Source organism: Triticum urartu, chromosome 6A, assembly GCF_056163025.1.
Source record: "Triticum urartu cultivar PI428250 chromosome 6A, HENAU_Tu73, whole genome shotgun sequence".
NCBI classification, from domain to species: domain Eukaryota; kingdom Viridiplantae; phylum Streptophyta; class Magnoliopsida; order Poales; family Poaceae; genus Triticum; species Triticum urartu.
The window spans coordinates 485,725,864-485,748,248 of record NC_141878.1 but is presented as its reverse complement, the minus strand read 5'-3'; the positions used below and the strand labels follow the sequence as shown (position 1 = coordinate 485,748,248).

Sequence of the window (22,385 nt, the reverse complement as noted above, 5' to 3'; positions counted from 1 at the left end):
ACAAGTTAGACGTCCTCTAATTATTGTTGCATGTTTTTTGTGGCTGCTATGGGTTTCTAGCAAGAACGTTTCTTACCTACGAAAAACCACAACGGTGATATGCCAATTGCTATTTAGCCTTCATAAGGACCCTTTTCATCGAATCCGATCCGACTAAAGTGGGAGAGACAGACACCCGCTAGCCACCTTATGCATCAAGTGCATGTCATTCGGTGGAACTAGTCTCATGTAAGCGTACGTGTAAAGTCAGTCCGGGCCGCTTCATCCCACAATGCCACCAGATCAAGATAAGACTAGTAACTGTAAGCAAATTGAACAAATCATCGCCCACAACTGCTTTGTGTTCTACTCGTGCATAGAATCTACGCATAGACCTAGCTCATGATGACACTGTTGGGGAATGTAGCAATAATTCAAAATTTTCCTATGTGTCACCAAGATCAATCTAGGAGATGCTAGAAACAAGAGAGAGGGAGTGCATCCTCATACCCTTGAAGATCGCTAAGCGGAAGCGTTACAAGAACGCGGTTGATGGAGTCGTACTCGTGGCGATTCAAATCGCAGAAGATCCGATCTAGCTCCGAACGGACGGCGCCTCCGTGTTCAACACACGTACAGCCCAGGGACATCTCCTCCCTCTTGATCCAGCAAGAGGAGAGGAGAAGTTGAGGGAGAACTCCGGCAGCACGACGGCGTGGTGGTGGAGTTTGTGGTATTCCTGTAGGGCTTCACCAAGCTCTACAGGGGAGAAGGAAGAGTTGGAGGAGGGAGGGGCTGCGCCAGGGAAGGGGTGCGGCTGCCCTCTCTCTCCCTCACTATATATAGGGGGAGGGGGTGGAGGAGGCGCCCTAGGGTTCCCTAGGGGAGGGGCGGCGGCCACAGGGAAAACCCTAGATGGGTTTGGGCGCCCCCACCCCTAGGAAACTTGGCCCCCAAGCCGGGAGGGGTGGCTGCCCTAGGTGAGGCGCCCCCACCTCTCCAAGTTACGTGAGATGGGGTGGGAGGGGCGCTCAGCCCCTTAGTGGGCTGATGTGCCCCTTCCCCTTGGCCCATAAGGCCCCCAACGCTTGCCGGGGCCTCCGAAACCCCTTTCGGACACGCTGGTCATCACCTGGTACCCCCGGAACAATTCTGGAACTCCTCATCACGTTCGGGATCTCATTCGGGACTCCGAACAACCTTCGGTAACCACATACTATTTCCCATAACAACTCTAGCGTCACCGAACCTTAAGTGTGTAGACCCTACGAGTTCGGGAACCATGCAGACATGACCGAGACATCTCTCCGACCAATAACCAATAGCGGGATCTGGATACCCATATTGGCTCCCACATGTTCCACGATGATCTCATCGGATGAACCACGATGTCGGGGATTCAATCAATCCCGTATACAATTCCCTTTGTCTATCGGTATGTTACTTGCCCGAGATTCGATCGTCGGTATCCCCATACCTCGTTCAATCTCGTTACCGGCAAGTCTCTTTACTCGTTCCGTAACGCATGATCCCGTGGCTAACTCATTAGTCACATTGAGCTCATTATGATGATGCATTACCGAGTGGGCCCAGAGATACCTTTCCATCATATGGAGTGACAAATCCCAGTCTCGATTCGTGCCAACCCAACAGACACTTTCAGAGATACCTATAGTGCACCTTTATAGCCACCCAGTTACGTTGTGACGTTTGGTACACCCAAAGCATTCCTACGGTATCCGGGAGTTGCACAATCTCATGGTCTAAGGAAATGATACTTGACATTAGAAAAAGCTTTAGCAAACGAACTACACGATCTTGTGCTACGCTTAAGATTGGGTCTTGTCCATCACATCATTCTCCTAATGATGTGATCCCGTTATCAATGACATCCAATGTCCATGGTCAGGAAACCATGACCATCTATTGATCAACGAGCTAGTCAACTAGAGGCTTACTAGGGACATGTTGTGGTCTATGTATTCACACATGTATAACGGTTTCGAGTTAATACAATTATAGCATGAACAATAGACAATTATCATGAACAAGGAAATACAATAATAACCATTTTATTATTGCCTCTAGGGCATATTTCCAACAATTATTATCCAATGACGTGTTGCCATCCTATGATGTCTGAGTAGATTTTCGTTGTCCTATCGGTGATTGGTGAATTACTATGATTGATTTAATTTGCTTGTGGTTATGTTGCTGTCCTTTGGTGCCCATCATATGAGCGCGCGCGTGGATCACACCGTAGGGTTAGTTGTATGTTGATAGTACTATGTATTGGAGGGCAAGAGTGACAGAAGATTCAACCTAGCATAGAAATTGATACATACGGGATTGAAGGGGGGACAATATATCTTAATGATATGGTTGGGTTATACCTTAATGAACGTTAGTAGTTGAGGATGCTTGCTAATAGTTCCAATCATAAGTGCATAGAATTCCAAGTCAGGGATGACATGCTAGCAGTGGCCTCTCCCACATAAAACTTGCTATCAGTCTAGTAAAGTAGTCAATTGCTTAGGGACAATTTCGTAACTCCTACCACCACTTTTCCACACTCGCTATACTAACTTTATTGTTTCTTTATCTAAACAGCCCTTACTTTTTATTTACGCGCTCTTTATTATCTTGCAAACCTATCCAAAAACACCTACAAAGTACTTCTAGTTTCATACTTGGTCTAGGTAAAGCGAACGTTAAGCGTGCGTAGAGTTGTATCGATGGTCGATAGAACTTGAGGGAATATTTGTTCTACCTTTAGATCCTCATTGGGTTCGACACTCTTACTTATCGAAAGAGGCTACAATTGATCCCCTATACTTGTGGGTTATCAAGACCTTTTTCCGGCGCCGTTGCCGGGGAGCAATAGCGTGGGGTGAATATTCTTGTGTGTGCTTGTTTGCTTTATCACTAAGTTATTTTTATTTGATGTTCTAAGTTGTTCTCTATCTTTAGTTATGGATATGGAACACGAAATACCAAAAAAAATAGGTGTGCTTGCTACTCATGGAGATGGGGAACCTCCTAAAACCCTCGATGCTGGTTATGTGAAAGAGATTATGTACTACTTTGATAATCCTGAGAAAACCCCATTCAATTATGTTATGGGAGACACGTTGGATCAACGTGAATACTTTAGGGATTATCGCTTGACTCAAAAAGGGAAACTATTATGGGATCAAATTCATATGTTGCATTGGTATGCTCGGGAACTATGCTTGAGATATGACTATACTTGTTGCTCTAGGATGAAGGCTCCACACCTTCCCTTTTCATGCAAATTTAATGATGATAAAACCTTGGCTTATTATGCTAATGGTATATATGATTACTATGATGTGGAACAAATAGAAGAATTTGTTGCTTTTATGGGTGCTTATGAAATTGAATCTTTGTTTAAAGAGTGTGAAAATTTTGATGATTCAGTTTATAGACCTGAAAATTTAGCTATCCTTAAATATTGCTATGAGAATTATGAATACAATGCCGATATTGATGCGTTTATTGAGAAAGTCTCCGCTGTCCAAGAAGAGACTAATATTTTGCAGGAGTCTATGGAAGAAGAAATTAATGACATTCTGAGCTCATTGGATGAAAAAGATGAGGAGGAGAGTGAAGAACAAAAGGAGAAAGAGCGGATTGATCACCCGTGCCCGCCTTCTAATGAGAGTAACTCTTCAACTCATACATTGTTTAATTTCCCTTCATGATTACCGAAGGATGATTGCTATGATGATTGTTATGATCCCGTTGATTCTCTTGAGATTTCCCTTTTTGATGATACTTGCTATGCTTGTGGCCAAGATGCCAATATGAATTATGCTTATGGAGATGAACTTGCTATAGTTCCTTATGTTAAACATGAAATTGTTGCTATTTCACCCACGCATGATAGTCCTATTATCTTTTTGAATTCTCCCAACTACACTATATCGGAGAAGTTTACCCTTATTAAGGATTATATTGATGGGTTGCGTTTTACTATTACACATGATGATTTTGATAGGTATAATATGCATGTGCTTGCTGCTCCTACTTGAAATTATTATGAGAGAGGAACTACATCTCTGCCTCTTTATGTTTCCAACACGAAAAAATTGCAAGAAACTGTTTATACTATGCATTGTCCTTTACTTTGTGTGCATGAATTGTTTTTTATGACATGCCGATGCATAGGAAGAGAGTTAGACTTTGTCATTACATTATATATGTTACTTTGTGCTCACTACTAATTATAAATCATTGTTAATTAAAATTGGCTTTGATATACCTTGGGATCCATGTGGATCCATTACTTGAGCACTATATGCCTAGCTTAATGGCTTTAAAGAAAGCGCTGCCAGGGAGACAACCCGGAAGTTTTAGAGAGTCATTTATTTTTGTTGTGTGCTTTTATAAAGTTTAAAAATAAAAATAATGTGCCAAGGTTTGCCTTTAGGATGTTTTAGATTACTTGTTGGTTTGTGCGGTGTAGGACAGAAACTTTGGCTGTAGTGCGCGATTTTACATTTTTTTACTGGAATGTCAAACGGTTCTGAAACTTTATTCAATGTATTTCTATATAAATTTTTTATTTTTCCTAATTTTGGTAGAATTTTTGGAGTAGCACAGGTATGGTGAATGTTTAGATTATTACAGACTGTTCTGTTTTAGACAGATTCTGTTTTTGATGCATAGTTTGCTTGTTTTGATGAAACTATCGATTTATATCAGTGGATTAAGCCATAAAAAAGTTATATTACAGTAGCTACAATGCAAAAACAAAATATGAATTGGTTCACAACAATACTTAGAGTAGTGATTTGCTTTATTATACTAACGGATCTTACCAAGTTTTCTGTTGAGTTTTGTGTGGATGAAGTGTTCAAAGATCGAGGATGTCTCGATGTGAGGAGAAGAAGGAGAGGCAAGAGCTCAAGCTTGGGGATGACCAAGGCACTCCAATTACATATTCAAGGAGACTCAAGCGTCTAAGCTTGGGGATGCCCCGGAAGGCATCCCATCTTTCTTCAACAAGTATCGATATGTTTTCGGATTTGTTTCGTTCATGCGGTATGTGCAAATCTTGGAGCGTCTTTTGCATTTAGTTTTCATTTTTATTTTATGCACCATGCTGGTATGAGATCGTCCTTGGTTGATTTATAGAATGCTCATTGCACTTCACTTATATCTTTTGAGTATGGCTTTATAGAATGCTTCATGTGCTTCGCTTATATCATTTGAAGTTTGGATTGCCTGTTTCTCTTCACATAGAAAACCGCCATTTGTAGAATGCTATTTTGCTTCACTTATATTTGTTAGAGCGTGGGCATATCTTTTGTAGAAAGAATTAAACTCTCTTGCTTCACTTATATCTATTTAGAGAGATGACAGGAACTGGTCATTCACATGGTTAGTCATAAAATCCTACATAAAACTTGTAGATCACTGAATATGATATGTTTGATTCCTTGCAAGAGTTTTGCGATATAAAGGTGGTGATATTAGAGTCGTGCTAGTTGAGTAATTGTGAAATTGAGAAATACTTGTGTTGAGGTTTGTAAGTCCCGTAGCATGCACGTATGGTGAACCGTTGTGTAACAAAGTTGGAGCATGAGGTATTTGTTGATTGTCTTCCTTATGAGTGGCCATCGGGGACGAGCGATGGTCTTTTCCTATCAATCTATCCCCCTAGGGGCATGCGTAGTAGTACTTTTATTCGAGGGCTAATAAACTTTTGCAATAAGTATATGAGTTCTTTATGACTAATGTGAGTCCATGGATTATACGCACTCTCACCCTTCCATCATTGCTAGCCTCTTCGGTACCGTGCATTGCCCTTTCTCACCTCGAGAGTTGGTGCAAACTTCGCCGGTGCATCCAAACCCCGTGATACGATACGCTCTATCACACATAAACCTCCTTATATCTTCCTCAAAACAGCCACCATACCTACCTATCATGGAATTTCCATAGCCATTCCGAGATATATTGCCATGCAACTTCCATCATCATCATATACATGACTTGAGCATTTATTGTCATATTGCTTTGCATGATCGTAAGATAGCTAGCATGATGTTTTCATGGCTTGTCCGTTTTTTGATGTCATTGCTACGCTAGATCATTGCACATCCCGGTACACCGTAGGAGGCATTCATATAGAGTCATATCTTTGTTCTAGCATCAAGTTGTAATATTGAGTTGTAAGTAAATAAAAGTGTGATGATCATCATTATTAGAGCATTGTCCCAGTGAGGAAAGGATGATGGAGACTATGATTCCCCCACAAGTCGGGATGAGACTCCGGACGAAAAAAGGGAAAAAGAGAAAGGCCAAAAAAAGAGGAGGCCCAAAAAAAGAGAGAAAAAGAGAAAAGGGACAATGTTACTATCCTTTTACCACACTTGTGCTACAGAGTAGCACCATGTTCTTCATATAGAGAGTCTCTTGAGTTATCACTTTCATATACTAGTGGGAATTTTCATTATAGAACTTGGCTTGTATATTCCGATGATGGGCTTCCTCAAATGCCCGAGGTCTTCATGAGCAAGCAAGTTGGATGCACACCCACTTAGTTTCCCATTTGAGCTTTCATACACTTATAGCTCTTAGTGCATCCGTTGCATGGCAATCCTACTCCTCACATTGACATCAATTGATGGGCATCTCCATAGCCTGTTGATTAGCCGCGTCGATGTGAGACTTTCTCCCTTTTTGTCTTCTCCACACAACCTCCGTCATCATATTCTATTCCACCCATAGTGCTATGTCCATGGCTTGCGCTCATGTATTGCGTGAGGGTTGAAAAGGCTGAAGCACGTTAAAAAGTATGAACCAATTGCTTAGCTTGTCATCGGGGTTGTGCATGATTTGAATGCTTTGTGTGGTGAAGATGGAGCATAGCCAGACTATATGATTTTGTAGGGATGAGCTTTCTTTGGCTATGTTATTTTGATAAGACATAATTGATTGGTTAGTAAGCTTGAAGTATTACCGTCTTAATGTCAAATGATAGACTATTGCTTTGAATCACTCGTGTCTTAATATTCATGCCATGATTAGATACTTGATCAAGATTATGCTAGGTAGCATTCCACATCAAAAATTATCTTTTTTATCATTTACCTACTCGAGGACGAGCATGAATTAAGCTTGGGGATGCTGATACGTCTCTGTCGTATCTATAATTTTTGATTGTTCCATGCCAATATTATACAACTTTCATATACTTTTGGCAACTTTTTATACTATTTTTGAGGACTAACATATTGATCCAGTGCCCAGTGCCAGTTCCTGTTTATTGCATGTTTTATGTTTCGCAGAAAATCCATATCAAATGGAGTCCAAACAGAATAAAAACTGACGGAGATTTTTTTGGAATATATGTAATTTTTTGGAAGAAAAATCAACGCGAGACGATGCCCGAGGGGGCCACGAGGCAGGGGGGCGCGCCCTGGGCCCTCGTGGCCACACCATAAGGCAGTTGATGCCCTTCTTTCACCGCAAGAAAGCTAATATCTGGATAGAGACCGTGTTAAAATTTCAGCCCAATCGGAGTTACGGATCTCCGGGAATATAAGAAACGGTGAAAGGGCAGAATCTGAGAACACGGAAACAGAGAGAGACAGAGAGACAGATCCAATCTCGGAGAGGCTCTCGCCCCTCCCATGCCATGGAGGCCATGGACCAGAGGGGACACCCTTCTCCCATCTAGGGAGAAGGTCAAGGAAGAAGAAGAAGAAGAAGAAGAAGAAGGGGGCTCTCTCCCCCTCGCTTCCGGTGGCGCCGGAACGCCGTCGGGGGCCATCATCATCACCGCAATCTACACCAACACCTCCGCCATCTTCACCAACATCTCCATCACCTTCCCCCATCTATCTACAACGGTCCACTCTCCCGCAACCCGCTGTACCCTCTACTTGAACATGGTGATTTATGCTTCATATTATTATCCAATGATGTGTTGCCATCCTATGATGTCTGAGTAGATTTTCGTTGTCCTATCGGTGATTGGTGAATTGCTATGATTGATTTAATTTGCTTGTGGTTATGTTGCTGTCCTTTGGTGCCCATTATATGAGTGCGCGCGTGGATCACACCATAGGGTTAGTTGTATGTTGATAGGACTATGTATTGGAGGGCAAGAGTGACAGAAGCTTCAACCTAGCATAGAAATTGATACATACGGGATTGAAGAGGGACCAATATATCTTAATGCTATGGTTGGATTTTACCTTAATGAACGCTAGTAGTTGCGGATGCTTGCTAATAGTTCCAATCATAAGTGCATAGAATTCCAAGTCAGGGATGACATGCTAGTAGTGGCCTCTCCCACATAAAACTTGCTATCGGTCTAGTAAAGTATTTAACTGCTTGGGGACAATTTCGCAACTTCTACCACCACTTTTCCACACTCTCTATACTAACTTTATTGTTTCTTTATCTAAACAAAACTTACTTTTTATTTACGCACTCTTTATTATCTTGCAAACCTATTCGAAAACACCTACAAAGTACTTCTAGTTTCATACTTGTTCTAGGTAAAGCGGACATTAAGCGTGTGTAGAGTTGTATCGGTGGTCGATAGAACTTGAGGGAATATTTGTTCTATCTTTAGCTCCTCATTGGATTCGACACTCTTACTTATCGAAAGAGGCTACAATTGATCCCCTATACTTGTGGGTTATCAAAGTGTTTTTTGTGGGGCCATCGACATCTTCATCCATGTCTGTGGCCTCGTCGTAGTCCAACACGTTGGTTAAGTCATCGATCGTGGCGACTAGATGGGTGGTGGGTCAGATGGAAATTTCCCGGTCATCGGCTTTAAGTCTGATCTGGTTATAAACCGAAGTCTTGCCATCCGAGAGTAGACATGATCTGGATACGATCAAGCAACTCCTTTAGGTGAGATAGTTCTTCAGAGTTCATTGCCTGGCTATAAGCGGGTCTGGCTCAAAGCGTGCCCGACATATAGCTCGTCGTGTTTTTTGGCGCGGAGGAGATCTGAGGGTGATCCTAGATCCTGCACCGAGGTCGGCTCTAAGTCGGACGTGGTTTCAAGGATAGGAGATGGGTCCCAGCCGGTCTGGTGGTCAGGGGGATCGGCCTGAGTCCTTACATCGGGATTCTCCGGCAATGCCAGTGAGTTTGATCCGATGTCCTCGAAGGAGATCGGTTCCGGAGTCAAACCTTCGATGTCGGACAGATCCTCAACTCGGCCAGGTATCCAGCCTAACATGATGAGTTCGCCGCAGGAGTCCGTGGTGTACTCTAGGCCTCCAAAGGTCACGATCTAACCTGGGGCATAGTTCTCGACGAAGGCCAGATGGCTAGTCGAGTCGGCACAGAAGATCATGCTGCCGAATACGAAAAGCTAGCCGGGGACATAGACGTTCCCGTGGCAATTGCCGCAGTTGATCTGCAGATGTGCCATCGATCCTTTTGTTTATCTCACAACGGAACTCTCAATGAAAGCACTAGTGTCGGTGTGAAAATCAGCAGACCTCGGGGTAGGGGGTCCCGAGCTGTGGATCTCAGACAGATGGTAATAGGGACAAGGAGACAATGTTTTACCTAGATTCGGGCCCTCTTGATGGAGCTAAAACCCTACTGCTCTTGTTTATATTGATGTAGATGTAACATGTATAGAGTTGATCTACTTCGAGATCATAAGATGTGGTCTAACTCTAGGGCTAGGTGAATGATATTGCATTGATGTCCCCTCTACGGGCTAAACCCCTTGGCTTATATACACACCGAGTAGGGTATCTAGGGTTACAAGGTCGTTATCTCGACGTGGAGGTGGTAGGAGAAGTCTTGGAGTATACGACAAGTCTTCGGCAGATGTAGTCCCGATCACGCCCCATCGTGCAGCCTCTGGAGTCCATCTTGATAAGAATAAGGGCCAACCAACCCAAACCGAGGAGCATGGGCCAACTAGGTTAGTACCCCCTAGTCCAGGGCACTGTCACAAAGTAGGCGACTTCCTCCTCCGACGGCGGTGGCTCAACCGTCGAACAGGTGGACCCAGGCTCTAACACCGTCGGTCCTCGTGGCCGTTGGTGCACCACACATCCCAGTACGAGGAGTCCACCTTGTAGTCGGGGTGGGCACGCATCTCTGGCTCAAGGTCAGCACAACGGCGGCGGATCTCCTCCAGCTGCGACTAGGCACTCTGTGGCACCGCTGACACTGGCACCCTGTCGAGGTTGAGATGCTAGCCTTGCGGCAGGTTCCCATTCGTCCAGGGCGTCGGGATGCCGTGCAACCCGTCATACCGACAATGGTGGACAGGAAGGTACGATCGCAAGCATGGGGGCGAGGCTGGCGTGGAGGCAGCAACAACGGAGCAATGGTGAAATTCGCCGCTCGTGCTCCCCTCGTCGAGGACGCCTCGTGGTCGTGCTTGACACCGCGACCGAACTTGCCGAAGAAGCCCATGGTGGCTAGGGTTTCTTGCTTGTCGGGCAACTGGGGGCAAGAGGGAGACGAGAAGAACTAGACTGCTCCCCCCTACATTGACTTAAAAAGACGACCGAGGACAACGAGCTCTCGCTGACATGTGGACTAGACGTGCGCTTGTCCATTTAATACGACGGCCGGCGGTAGTGGACGATCAAAGCTGGGTCCCGACACGGACGCTAAGCGGACGAGCGGGTGTCCGTCTCATGTTCGTGTGGACGCAAACCAGATGCAAATTTGATCCGGAAATGTGTCCGAACAAACCAATTTTGCGGATGCGTGCACGCATTGGGCCATTACTTCTGTCCGTCTTGGCACAAACGAACACGCACGGACCGAACGGGATCGCGCATTAGAGTTGGCCTAACCACTAAACTATGGCTCAGTGGTGGTCCGTTGTGACCCTCATAACGGGTCAGTGGAGGAAGGCTCTTGCATCCTTGGTGATGCTCATGTCGTGGAAAATCTGAAACAAGAGAACACTAGGGTCTTTCGGAACATCTACGCTTTGACAACGTCTATTTTCGTCACCGTCAAGCACAAGACAACTCTTTAGGGGTCTAGGCCAAACATTTGAGATCTATCATGTCGCGGAAGTAATACCTTTGTGTATTTTGGCCCTACGACGAGTGTTGCAGTTAAAAACTTTCTTCTTAACTAGAAGTGGCCATGGATCCGCCATCTCCCGTCTCAAGAAAAGTTAGGGTTCATCTGCCTTCTGTCAGCGTCACCGCCAGTCCGCCTTGTCTTCAGTGCCCTTAGGGCCATCAGGGCAATGGTGGATCCCGGCCCTTACCGGTGGGAGGGTTCTATTTTTAAATGTTTCTTCAAGTTTTGTTGGGGTTTGTGTCCTGTTCAGAAAGGCGAGCCGGCGACGGCTCCCTGAAGATGAAATAAGATTCTCCTCGCCTAGCCTTCGTTCTGGTGATGCGTCTAGCATCGTCGGTGGGCGTGTGGAGGTATCTCTCTGGTGGATCTGTCTTTGGTGGATCTACTCATCGTTCGTCTATATTCGTGTGTCTTCATGTTAGATCCTTTCGATCTACGCTACTCTTCATCGGTGTTGTTGTTGTTCTGGTGCGCTAGTCCTATGGGGTCTTAGCACGGTAACTTCCTGACTGTCTAGTACAACAAGATTTGCCCAACTCCGGCAAGTGGGGGGCGATGATGACGGCACGCTTTCGCGCTTCAATGCTTGTAGTTGTCGCTAGGTGGTCTACGAATCTGGATCTGGATATATTTTTTATTATTTTTGAGTTTCGTTGTAATGCTATGATTGAAGATGAATAGATAAGAAGTTTTATTTTAAAAAATATTTTTAATTAATGAGATGCGGCAGAGCTTTTGCCTATATTTTAAAGAAAATCAGCAGCAATAGTTCTTGTTCTATTTTGCCATCCACCTTGTACGGCACCTCCAAACGGCCATGGAGCATGCCGAGTGTGTTGAACGGGATCCTGCATGATAAAAAAAAAAAGCATACTAGTTGGTGTAAAAAATATTGTAAAGGAAACATATGAGCGTACATTGGGAAAAAGAATTGTACATATATGTCCATAAATATACTTGCGAGGAGAAGATATTTTCTTCAGAAATAAATTTGTGAGGCAAAGACAAATTTCCCAAATTTGACTGATGTTTCAGAAACTTGACACTTTATCTGGAAGACCATGATTAACATGTAATGGCGAACCGATCTGTGATTGAATGATTAGGAGAAGTGTGGTATTTTCAACCCAGACCTCGCGCTTAGGGTGAGATGGGAGTGGTTAAAAAGGACGGATCCAACGAAGCCATGGCAGGGGTTAGTCATGATGAAGGACAAAGATGCTCAAGAGGTATTTGATAATCTTGTCAAGATTGAGGTGAGGGATGGCAACAAGGTTTTGTTTTGGAGAGACAGATGGATACACGGATTTGCGGTGGCAGACATAGGACCATTCTTGCACAAACTGGTGGATGCTCGTACTAGGAACCGGCGTACGGTTAGGGATGGATTGGAGAATGGCAGATGGCTTCAGGATATGGATGAAGACCTCATCTTTGTGGGACATATGCAGCTTATGCACCTAAACTTGGCTATCAATACGGTGCAGTGGGACCCAAATAGGGCCGACTGTTTCTCATGGCTTGCGGATCCGACTGGGAGGTACACCGCAAGACCCACATGTAACCACTTGTGCATGGGGATTCAGCGGGTATCGTATGCCTCGTGCATTTGGAAGAGTTGGGCGCTACTCAAGTGTAAAATTTGGAAGAGTTAGGCGCTACTCAAATGTAAAATCTTTGTCTAGCTGGCAATACAACACCGCATCTCGACCTCGGATCGGAGAGCGAAGCATGGGCTTCAAGAGCAGCCATCCACCTGCTTCACTTGCATGCAGGAGGAAGATAACGCCGAGCACATCATGGTCCAATGCATGTACGCAAGGGAAGTTTTGGCATGAATGTCTTCAAGAACTCAACTTGAACGTTGCGAGGCCGACGACGGATGACAACTTGCTAGATTGGTGGTTGGGTGCCAGGAGGGGTTTCGGGAAAGAGTTCAAACACGGGTTCGACACTCTTGTTATTGCGATGTCTTGGGCGTTGTGGAAACAGCGCAATGTGCGTGTCTTCAATAGAACGGCGCAGCAGAAATCGCCACACCAGCTGGTGAAGGCTATACTGAGGGAGATTTAGGATTGAAGAGCGGCTGGTGTAGGAGTAGGCGGGTTGTCACGCTTTTTGAGACAGTAGGCTTATGTTTAGGGCGTGGGGTGTAATTGGGTGTGCCCGAGGAGGGATGTTTGCATCTTCCTCAAGGCTTCTCTTGTAAACTTGGTGCTCTTTCTTCTATAAAGATAAGGTACACCATCGGCGTACTCTCAAAAAAGAAACCCACTAGGGTTCAAATTCTAAACTTGACATTGATGCTCGTTTTTTTGGATTTATTGCAGACCTCCTGACGATGTGCGTTCAGTGGAAGGATCGGAGGAGATGTCTTTGTCGACTACGAAGGCGTCTGTGTCGTCAATCTTAAGACGATGTACCAGCCCACCCTTTGGGAGGTATTCATAGGGGTACAATATGCCTGGTACCTTCATAGGGATGAGTATATGTGAGTATGTGTTTGCGCTTGTGTTTTGTACTATGTTAAAAGGAAGTGTAATGAGGGTTCCTTTCTTTAATGTCTAGATATTTCCCCGGAGTGTAGGATTTTTTTTTAGCAACGGACAATAGTTGTTTTAAAGTATGAACACATTTTTTAACACAAGGTCAAAATATCTCATGATATTTATGCATTTTTTCTTTACGTGTGGCAAACTTTTTTTGTACGTACCTTTTCCCGACTGGACTTATTTGAATCTTTCAGTATTCTTATTATACATAAATGTTGGGATATTTTAGGGGGAGACAAATTACTTTAACATGATTTTTCTTAAAATCCATCTACTTTTTACTTAACATAAGACCCTGTTTTTATATACCTGATTCATTTTCCCATAAAAAGTATGAATACTCTTTAGCATTTAATGACCATTTGTCCAAAAAGTAAGAATATTTCTGCAGAAATTATTAACTTTTTTCTAACAAGTGGAGACTATTTTTTTTCAAAAGCATGAACAATTTGTAAATGTGTGGCACACGATTTTTATAATCTATGTATATATTTTAAGACCAGAACAACTTTGTGAGTAATTGGCTATTCATACCACCGTATTATTTGTATTATAATAAAGATTTTGTTACATACTGTAAAATATTTTCCCAAACAATAAATTACATTTGTATTCTTCTTTATTTGCTAAGAGCATCTCCAACGGACGCCCAATATGCATCGTGCCCCAAAAATCATAATTTAGCGCGCGCGGAGTTAAAAATAGCACTCCAGCGGACACTGCATAATAAAGCAAGCTGTAAAAAAGTATTCAGCGCGCCGGAAGAAACTGAGCCGAAAGTTGTATATTTGAGGCGTGAGCTGCAGCGCGCTGAACTTCCCACGTGCGCTGAAAAGTGTCCCGTGCGCCCATGGCAGCCGTCGGCCTTCTCGCGTGCGCTTGTCGCCAGCCTCCTCGCGTGCGCGTGCCGCCGGCCTCCTCGCGTGCGTGCGTCAGCCCGCCAGCCGGCCACGGACGGCGGGGCGCGGGCGTGGCCACGGCACAGCGTAGGCGGGGAGGAGCGCGGCCACATGCGATGGGGCGCGGGCACGCCCACGCCCACAGCGGCAGCGGGGCGAGCAGGCGACGGCCACGACGGGGCGAGTAGGGAAGGAGCACGACGACGCCCACGACGGCGGCAGGGTGGGGAGGAGCGCGGCCACGGCCACGGCGGGGCGAGCAGGCCACGGCTACGACGGCTGCGAGCCACGGGCGGCGGCGCGTGGCCATGAACGTGGCGGCGAGCATGCCACGGGCGGCGAGTTGGATACGGACGCGTGTGGTTAATTTTAAATGTCTGGTGAAGATGTAGCTGAGCAATATATTCTCAAGCGTCTGCTGAAGATGTAGCTGAGCAGTATATTTTTGGGCGCCTGCTAAAGATGTTTGATCATCTGACGCGCTAAAACGCTATTTTGGTGCTTAAAAAATAATTTAGCGCGCGGCTCCTAGAGCGTTTGTTGTAGATGCTCTAAGAGCATCTCCAATAGTTTGTCTATATGGATTTCTATACTCGTTTTTCATAATGTGGCCCTAAAACAGACGTCCAACAGCTTGTTTATATGGTCGTCCAAATATACACATCCTCTATATCGACATCGACAATGTCCATATCTAGACAATGTGAAGACGTTATCCTCCCCAGCAACGGCCCACCTGTCATGGTCCCTGTATATAGACATTCTAATATAAAACTGGACGTGTATACGAGAGAATCTTTTTAGACCATTGTCTATATAAATATATAGACATCCAAATATACACATGCTATTGGAGGTGGTCTAAGTAACGAAGCGTTGAGCAATGCCGACGAGTTGCCGAAAAAAAAAAGCAATGCCGACGAGTTTCTCGTTCAGGCTAAAAATCTTACATCTACTGTATGTAAGATGCTCCTGCCTCGCGCACGGCGCCGAACCCTTCGTGCACGGCCAACTCACGTAGCGCGGCTCGGCAGCAGCCGGCCACCGCCGACCGCCGACCGCCTCCCAAGAGCGCCCTTGAGCGGCGCAGCAGCCTCGCAAACGTGCCATCGCCACAAGCCCAAAGTCTAGAGCAGCGCGGGAGGTTCCGACTGCCGTCCCCACCCCGACCGCGACGCCGGTAAGGTGTTCGCTCTAATGCCTGCCAGCCCGCGGAGAGAAAGCTGGCCGTGCATTCCCGTGATTCTTTGTCTCATTTTATTGTGGTCCATCAGGATCCACGGACGCTTTCCCCGCCCTGATTTTGGATGAACGGAATCAGCCCTGCCGGACCGGTGAATCTGCATCTGCATCTGGACGCGCCGGCGCCTGCGTGGACAGCGGGATCGCGCGCCATGCGTTGGTTGGACAGCAAGCGCGAAGCCGAAGCCGATCCGATGGGCGCTGTCAGGGGCTTTTGGGACCATGGAAACTGGGCGGGGGCGACGTGGGCGCCAGCCGCGCGAAGCCAGAGCCGGGGACGGCACTTTACTTGCCTGCGGTGCTAACGTAGCCGCGCCCTGCGCCACCAGTCATCCACTCTCCACCGGCCGTCTCCTCCTCTTGACCCGGGGCCAGGGAGGATATCACCCGCCGAGGCTGAGCCGAGTCACCGGTCAGCCCCTCGCTTCCTTCCCGCCCTCGCCTCCTCGGCTCTTCCCCCGCTGCCCTGCGCCACCGCCTCCGCCGGCAGCCGGGACCGTGGAGCAACGGCATGTCTCTTGATCTCTTTTCGTCCAGGTTCTTGTTTTCTTCTGGCGCTGCCAAGAAGCTCCCCAGCAGGAGAAGGGTCACGTTCGTTGCTGCCGCTCCTTCGTCTCCGTCCACACCATCGCCGGCACGGTCGCAGGATGCCTCCTCCTCTTCCAGGCAAAGGAGTGTACGTGCCACGCCGTTGAGTCCCAGCAAAGGTGTGTCTCGACCCGCTGGTAGCAATGGCAGGACTAGGAGGAGGAGGCAGAGGAAGACGGTCGAGGGAGGGCAAGAACAAGGCGGCTGCGTGCCGTCGGCGGAGGAGGCGTCCATAAAGGTAGGGACGCTGTATGAGAACGGCGATCCACTAGGGCGGAAGGAGCTTGGCCGGTGTGTGGTGGAGTGGCTAAGGCAGGGGATGCAGTCCATGGCATCCAAATTCGCTTCCGCCGAGCTTCAGGGTGACATGGCGGACCTCACCACAGCGGCATTGACTCTGAATTGGGCATCGGCAGAAGGCCAGCTTGGATTTGTGATCCAGGCACAGCCTTATCTCTCATCCATCCCCATGCCCAAGGGTCTGGAGTCACTCTGCTTCAAGGCCTGTACGCACTACCCCACCCTTTTCGACCATTTCCAGCGTGAGCTCCGTGGTGTCCTGCTGAGTTATCAGAACCAGGGGCTCATCTACGACTGGCGCTCCACGCAGACATGGAAGCTGTTGAAGGAAATGGCCAATTCTACTCATCACCGGGCAGCTGTGCGCAGGACGACACCACGAACTAAAGCAGTTCATAGTAGCATCGGCATAAGCCTCAAGAAGGTAAGGCTGATGCAGGATAGGATTGAAGACTTTGTGAGGCATATGTCAGAGCTACTGCGCATCGAGCGAGATGCGGAGCTGGAGTTTACACAGGAGGAGCTGAATGCCACCACTATGCTCGACAACAATTCCAAGCCATCCAAGCCAGTTGAGTACTTGGTGACCCATGGGCAGGCTCAGCAGGAGCAGTGTGACACCATTTGCAACTTGAGTGTCATCAGCAGCTCAACTGGTGAGAGAGCTAAACTTGGCTACTTTCTTTTCTCCGCATGTTAAGATTTTATCTTCAGTTACTTTGGAAAATTAAGTAAGACACTGTTTTCTGTTATCCCTGCATGTAGGATTGGGAGGTCTACATTTGGTTCTGTTCAGAATTGAAGGTGAACACAAGCTGCCTCCAACGACACTGTCACCTGGGGACATGGTTTGTGTGAGAACATGTAATAGCCGTGGTGAGGGAGCCACTTCTTGCATGCAAGGCTTTCTTTATAATCTCGGGGAGGACGGTTGCAGCATAACTGTGGCTCTGGAATCTCGCCATGGTGACCCAACCTTCTCCAGGTTATTTGGGAAAAGTGTGCGCATTGACCGGATACAGGGATTGGCTGATGCACTTACTTATGAGGTATTCAAATTATGCACATCAACATTGAATGGTTGGCTTCTTCCAGCATATTACTATTAAGCTTTCTGAAACTTCCTTGCCAGGAGCAACTATAGTCTGGCTCTTACATATTTATCTGAGTATAATCCTTTCGTTTTATGATCTGCATTCATGTTCTGTTTCTGTCATATATTGTATATCAGAGTGGCATGAAATGGGGAAAACCAGAACAAAGGAATTTTTAGCATCAAGAAAGAACAGTGAAATTGGGGTTCCCGTTTCTTTTATGATTGTATTATTCTTGGCTTAACAACATGAGTGATAAGTTCATCTAATTCACCCAAGTATTTTTATTTGGCAGCGGAATCTTGAAGCATTGATGCTGCTTCAAAGGAATGGTTTGCTGAAAAGTAATGCTTCCATTGATGTGGTAGCTACTCTGTTCGGTGACAGCAAAGATGTTATGAAGATGGAGCAGAATTGCCTGATTGATTGGGGTGAATCAAGTCTACCTGATCCAAGGCTATCAGAGAGGTGTGCATTTGATGACTCCCAGTTAAGGGCTCTCTCATTAGGCCTGAACAAGAAGAGGCCTGTTCTAGTCATCCAGGGGCCTCCTGGCACGGGCAAGACAGTTTTGCTCACGGAACTCATTGTACGTGCTGTCCGACAAGGTGAAAGTGTCCTTGTGACAGCTCCAAGCAATGCGGCAGTCGATAACATGGTTGAAAGGTTGTCAAGAACTGGCTTAAACATTGTGCGAGTTGGAAACCCTGCTCGAATATCACCATCGGTTACTTCGAAGTCCTTGGCAGAGATTGTAAATGGAAGGCTTGGTCAGTTTAGGAAGGAGCTTGAGAGAAAGAGAACTGACTTAAGAAAGGACTTGAGGGACTGCATAGAGGACGATTCTTTAGCTGCAGGCATTCGTCAACTTCTGAAGCAACTTGGGAGGGATCTGGAAATGAAAGAAAAAGAAACGATCATGGAAGTGCTATCTGATGCACAGGTTGTGCTTTCTACTAACACAGGGGCAGCCGATCCACTTATCAGGAAAACTGGTTGTTTTGACTTGGTAATTATAGATGAAGCAGGTCAAGGAATTGAGCCCTCTTGCTGGATTCCCATACTGCAGGGAAAACGTTGTATTCTTGCGGGTGATCATTGCCAACTTGCACCTGCCATATTGTCAAGGAAGGCCCTGGAAGGTGGGCTTGGTAAATCTATGATGGAAAGGGCTTCATTGTTGCATGATGGATTACTTACTACAAGACTGACAGTCCAGCATAGAATGCATGATTCAATAGCCAGTTGGGCATCTAAAGAGATGTATCAGGGGTTACTCCAGTCTTCTCATTCTGTTGCTTCGCATCTTCTTGCCGACTCTCCAGTTGTAAAGGTATACATACTTAATGTTTCAGGTGTCAGGTCAATTGCATGGTATGTCTATGTTTTTTGGTCAGTGTTCAGGACTGAACTTGATTATCACGTGGGAAATCTTTTACCAAAAAGAAAAGTCATGGACTTCACTCAGGATTGGGTCTAATTGCAAAGTTCAGATCAGACATCATTGAATAAATTTACCCCATGTTTGGTGAATCTGAATCATATACTGTTTGGCCTTTAACCCTTCCCAGCTCATTGGTTCACTACCTTTTTAAGAGTGTAACTGTGGTCAACACTGTAGCTGTAGATCTTTAGATTATAGTAAATTACTTTGACAGATGATTATACTACTAGAAGCATGCACACTACTTGGTATATTTCACCACAGTTTCCTTAAGCAGTTTCTAAACATGTTTATTTCAACTGAAGCGCATTTTAGATGCATCATTAGCATTATAATGTTCTTGTCTTAAGGTATCATGTGATCGTGTGTTTACTGGGCTAGTATGCCCCACTCCTTCTTTTTTGTTATGCTTAGTGATTACACATTTGGAAACGTTGATTAGACCTATTAAAGTGTTTATCTTTATCAATTTTATTATGACATTCAAGCTGTGGTTGCCGAAGATAATTTAGGACCCAATTTATTCTGAGTTATTGGGGAGAAAGACCTATGTACACATTTATTTTACCAGCCATCACGGTTTACTCAACTTGGAGGATAAGAACATCATATTCTTTCTTTTAGAAGCGAACACGGTATTAACTTTCATCCTGCATTTCTAAGGAAATTTGGCCATACCCTTCCAGCCCCCTTATTGAAATGGTCACGTCCACTCAGTCACCAAATATTACAGATGGGAACCGTCAGCACCCACTTTTCATTTCTTTTATATACTCCCTCCGTCCGAAAATACTTGTCATCAAAATGGATAAAAAAGGATGTATCTAGAACTAATATACATCTAGATGCATCCCCTTTTATTCATTTTGATGACAAGTATTTCCGGACGGAGGGAGTACAACCCTCAGGCCTGAGCCCGGGTTTCACTATCATCGGATAAAGGAACTTATATCCAACAGTAACAACAATACAACCACTGACTGACACAACTTTTGCTGCCTACTGCATAAAACTGCAAAGAGTTTCTTTTAAAAAATGCAAATAGTTCAACAAAATGTTGTGGACATGAATACATAGTATCAAGGCAAGAGTAGCAGCATGGGAGGAGTCATTTAGAGAGAAGTATCCTAAGAGTCCTTTAGGGAAGTATAGGATTAGGAAAAAGTCCAGTTGTATAAGGAAAGATCTAGGTCAAGGGCCTGAGCATTCGTTATATAAGGATGACATGTATCCACGTTTGAGGCAAGGAAGAATAATCAATCTAATCTCTCCCAGTGATTCTCTCGTCTAACCTATGTCTACTCAATCCCTCGCAGCCATGCCGTCTGGCGATCTTCAACGTGGTAGTTCCGTTCTGAATCAAGGTTCAAAGCAGGAAAACACTCACTTCATGATGGATGGCCAATCATATATCTTATGTGTAGCCACGATCAATCTTTCATCATATGCATGGATACAAATACAAACAAGCTGGGATACTCTCCAGCTCAATGTAGTATAATCACAAAAGATTAACAATCCAACACAATAAGGTGGGATAAAATTTTATACATCACATTTAGATGGTTGTGGTAACTGTTCATCTGAGTGTTACATGAGGAACATGTAGTAGGTCTGGAACTACTTCTGGAACCAACTAATAATGTCTTGCATCTATTTGTTGTGTCTACTCATTTGAAATTTGTGCATTCGATGTTTAGGATTTTTTTGCCATGAATGCATCTATATGCACTCAAGCTGTACCTTATGATTTCAGGATACTTGGATAACACGGTGCCCACTGCTTTTACTTGATACCCGAATGCCATACGGAATTCTAAATGTTGATTGTGTGGAGCATTTAGACCCTGCTGGCACAGGATCATTTTATAATGATGGAGAAGCAGACATAGTTACACAGCATGTTCTCAATCTTGTGCATTGTGGTATATACTTATCTTTTACTTAATTAAACACATCATCAGTATTGTATAATCTTTGTTGCATAATCCTTCGATCCTTAGTATTGTTTGCTTTAACACATCAGGATAATTATTCAGCATTTTTCATTCACTGGTCAAACATGGCCCTACCTTTTTACGCTCAGATTTTTGAACTTACAAACATATTACAATCATGATTGTAGGAGTGTCTCCAAGTGAGATAGCCATCCAGTCTCCCTACATTGCTCAAGTTCAATTATTAAGAGAGAAGTTAGAAGAATATCCAGGGCTTTCTGGGGTTGAGGTTTCAACAGTAGATAGCTTTCAAGGGAGGGAGGCAGATGCGGTGGTCCTATCGATGGTAAGCACTGCACGGTACCATACATCTTTCTGATGAATATGTCACCCAAATACAACACTGAATGAAGCAATTGACAATTAGAAGGGCAGTCGCCGATCGGGCCACAATCATTTCATACTCCATGAATTTTAACCTACTTCTAGTGATGTTTATCCTTCTGCTGGCTTATAGGTTCGGTCAAACCCACTGGGAGCTGTAGGGTTCATGGGCGACAGCAGGCTAATGAATGTGGCTATCACAAGGGCACGCCGGCATGTCACTGTGGTATGTGACACCTCGACCATTTGCCACAGCACCTTCCTCGCCCGGCTCCTCCGTCATATCAGGCGGTATGGACTAGTAAAACATGTTGCACCTGGTTCCCTAGATGGAGTTTCCGGCCTCGGTTTCAGCCAGCCCACTCTTCCATCTATCAGCTAGCGCACACCGCAGTTCACTATCTTGATGGCATCATTCATATGCTCATACGAGCATGTATATATGCGAAGAGCTGAAAGATGTATATACAGTCGTACGAAAGAACTGAAGGCTGAGAAACTATAGTGCCCATCTCAGACGTGCCTGTCTGGTATCAATCTGTGAAGAAGACAAAGAACTTGAGAAGATATGAAGAGAAACTGGTGGATACACATGGAAGAGCTTCGCCAGGTGTGTGGTTATCTTCAGATGACTTACCACATGTGTCATGTGGTTCGCCAGGTGTGTGGTTGATATGAAGCATGGCCATTCGTTGGACCTAACTGAAGGCTTAGCTGATCATGCATCCCTGAATTGGTGCACGTGATTCATTCAGCAGAAGGAAGACTACGTCAGTTCCTGTAAATTCTAACTAATATTGTTGACATGGATACCCCAACACAGACGTGTAGTAAATTGACAATTCACAATTGAGTTCGAAAAATGCATTTCATTTTGAAGTTAAATGTCACAATACCAA

At 45.2% G+C, this 22,385-nt stretch overlaps 1 protein-coding gene across 2 annotated transcripts; it reads left to right on the top strand.

Annotated features, from left to right (window-relative positions):
* The first annotated feature begins 15,404 nt into the window (after positions 1–15,404).
* On the top strand, positions 15,405–22,385 carry LOC125514279 (DNA polymerase alpha-associated DNA helicase A). Of its 2 annotated transcripts, XM_048679590.2 has the most exons (8): positions 15,405–15,677; positions 15,772–17,283; positions 17,393–17,676; positions 18,017–19,054; positions 20,922–21,090; positions 21,291–21,448; positions 21,620–21,777; positions 21,865–22,385. In XM_048679590.2, exons 2-8 carry the CDS (start codon positions 16,251–16,253, stop codon positions 21,866–21,868), a joined length of 2,844 nt encoding a protein of 947 aa, XP_048535547.1. In that variant the 5' UTR covers positions 15,405–15,677; positions 15,772–16,250; the 3' UTR covers positions 21,869–22,385. The 2 variants fall into 2 exon arrangements, with proteins under 2 accessions (XP_048535547.1, XP_048535545.2); XM_048679588.2 differs by having other exon boundaries at positions 15,406–15,677; positions 21,620–22,385.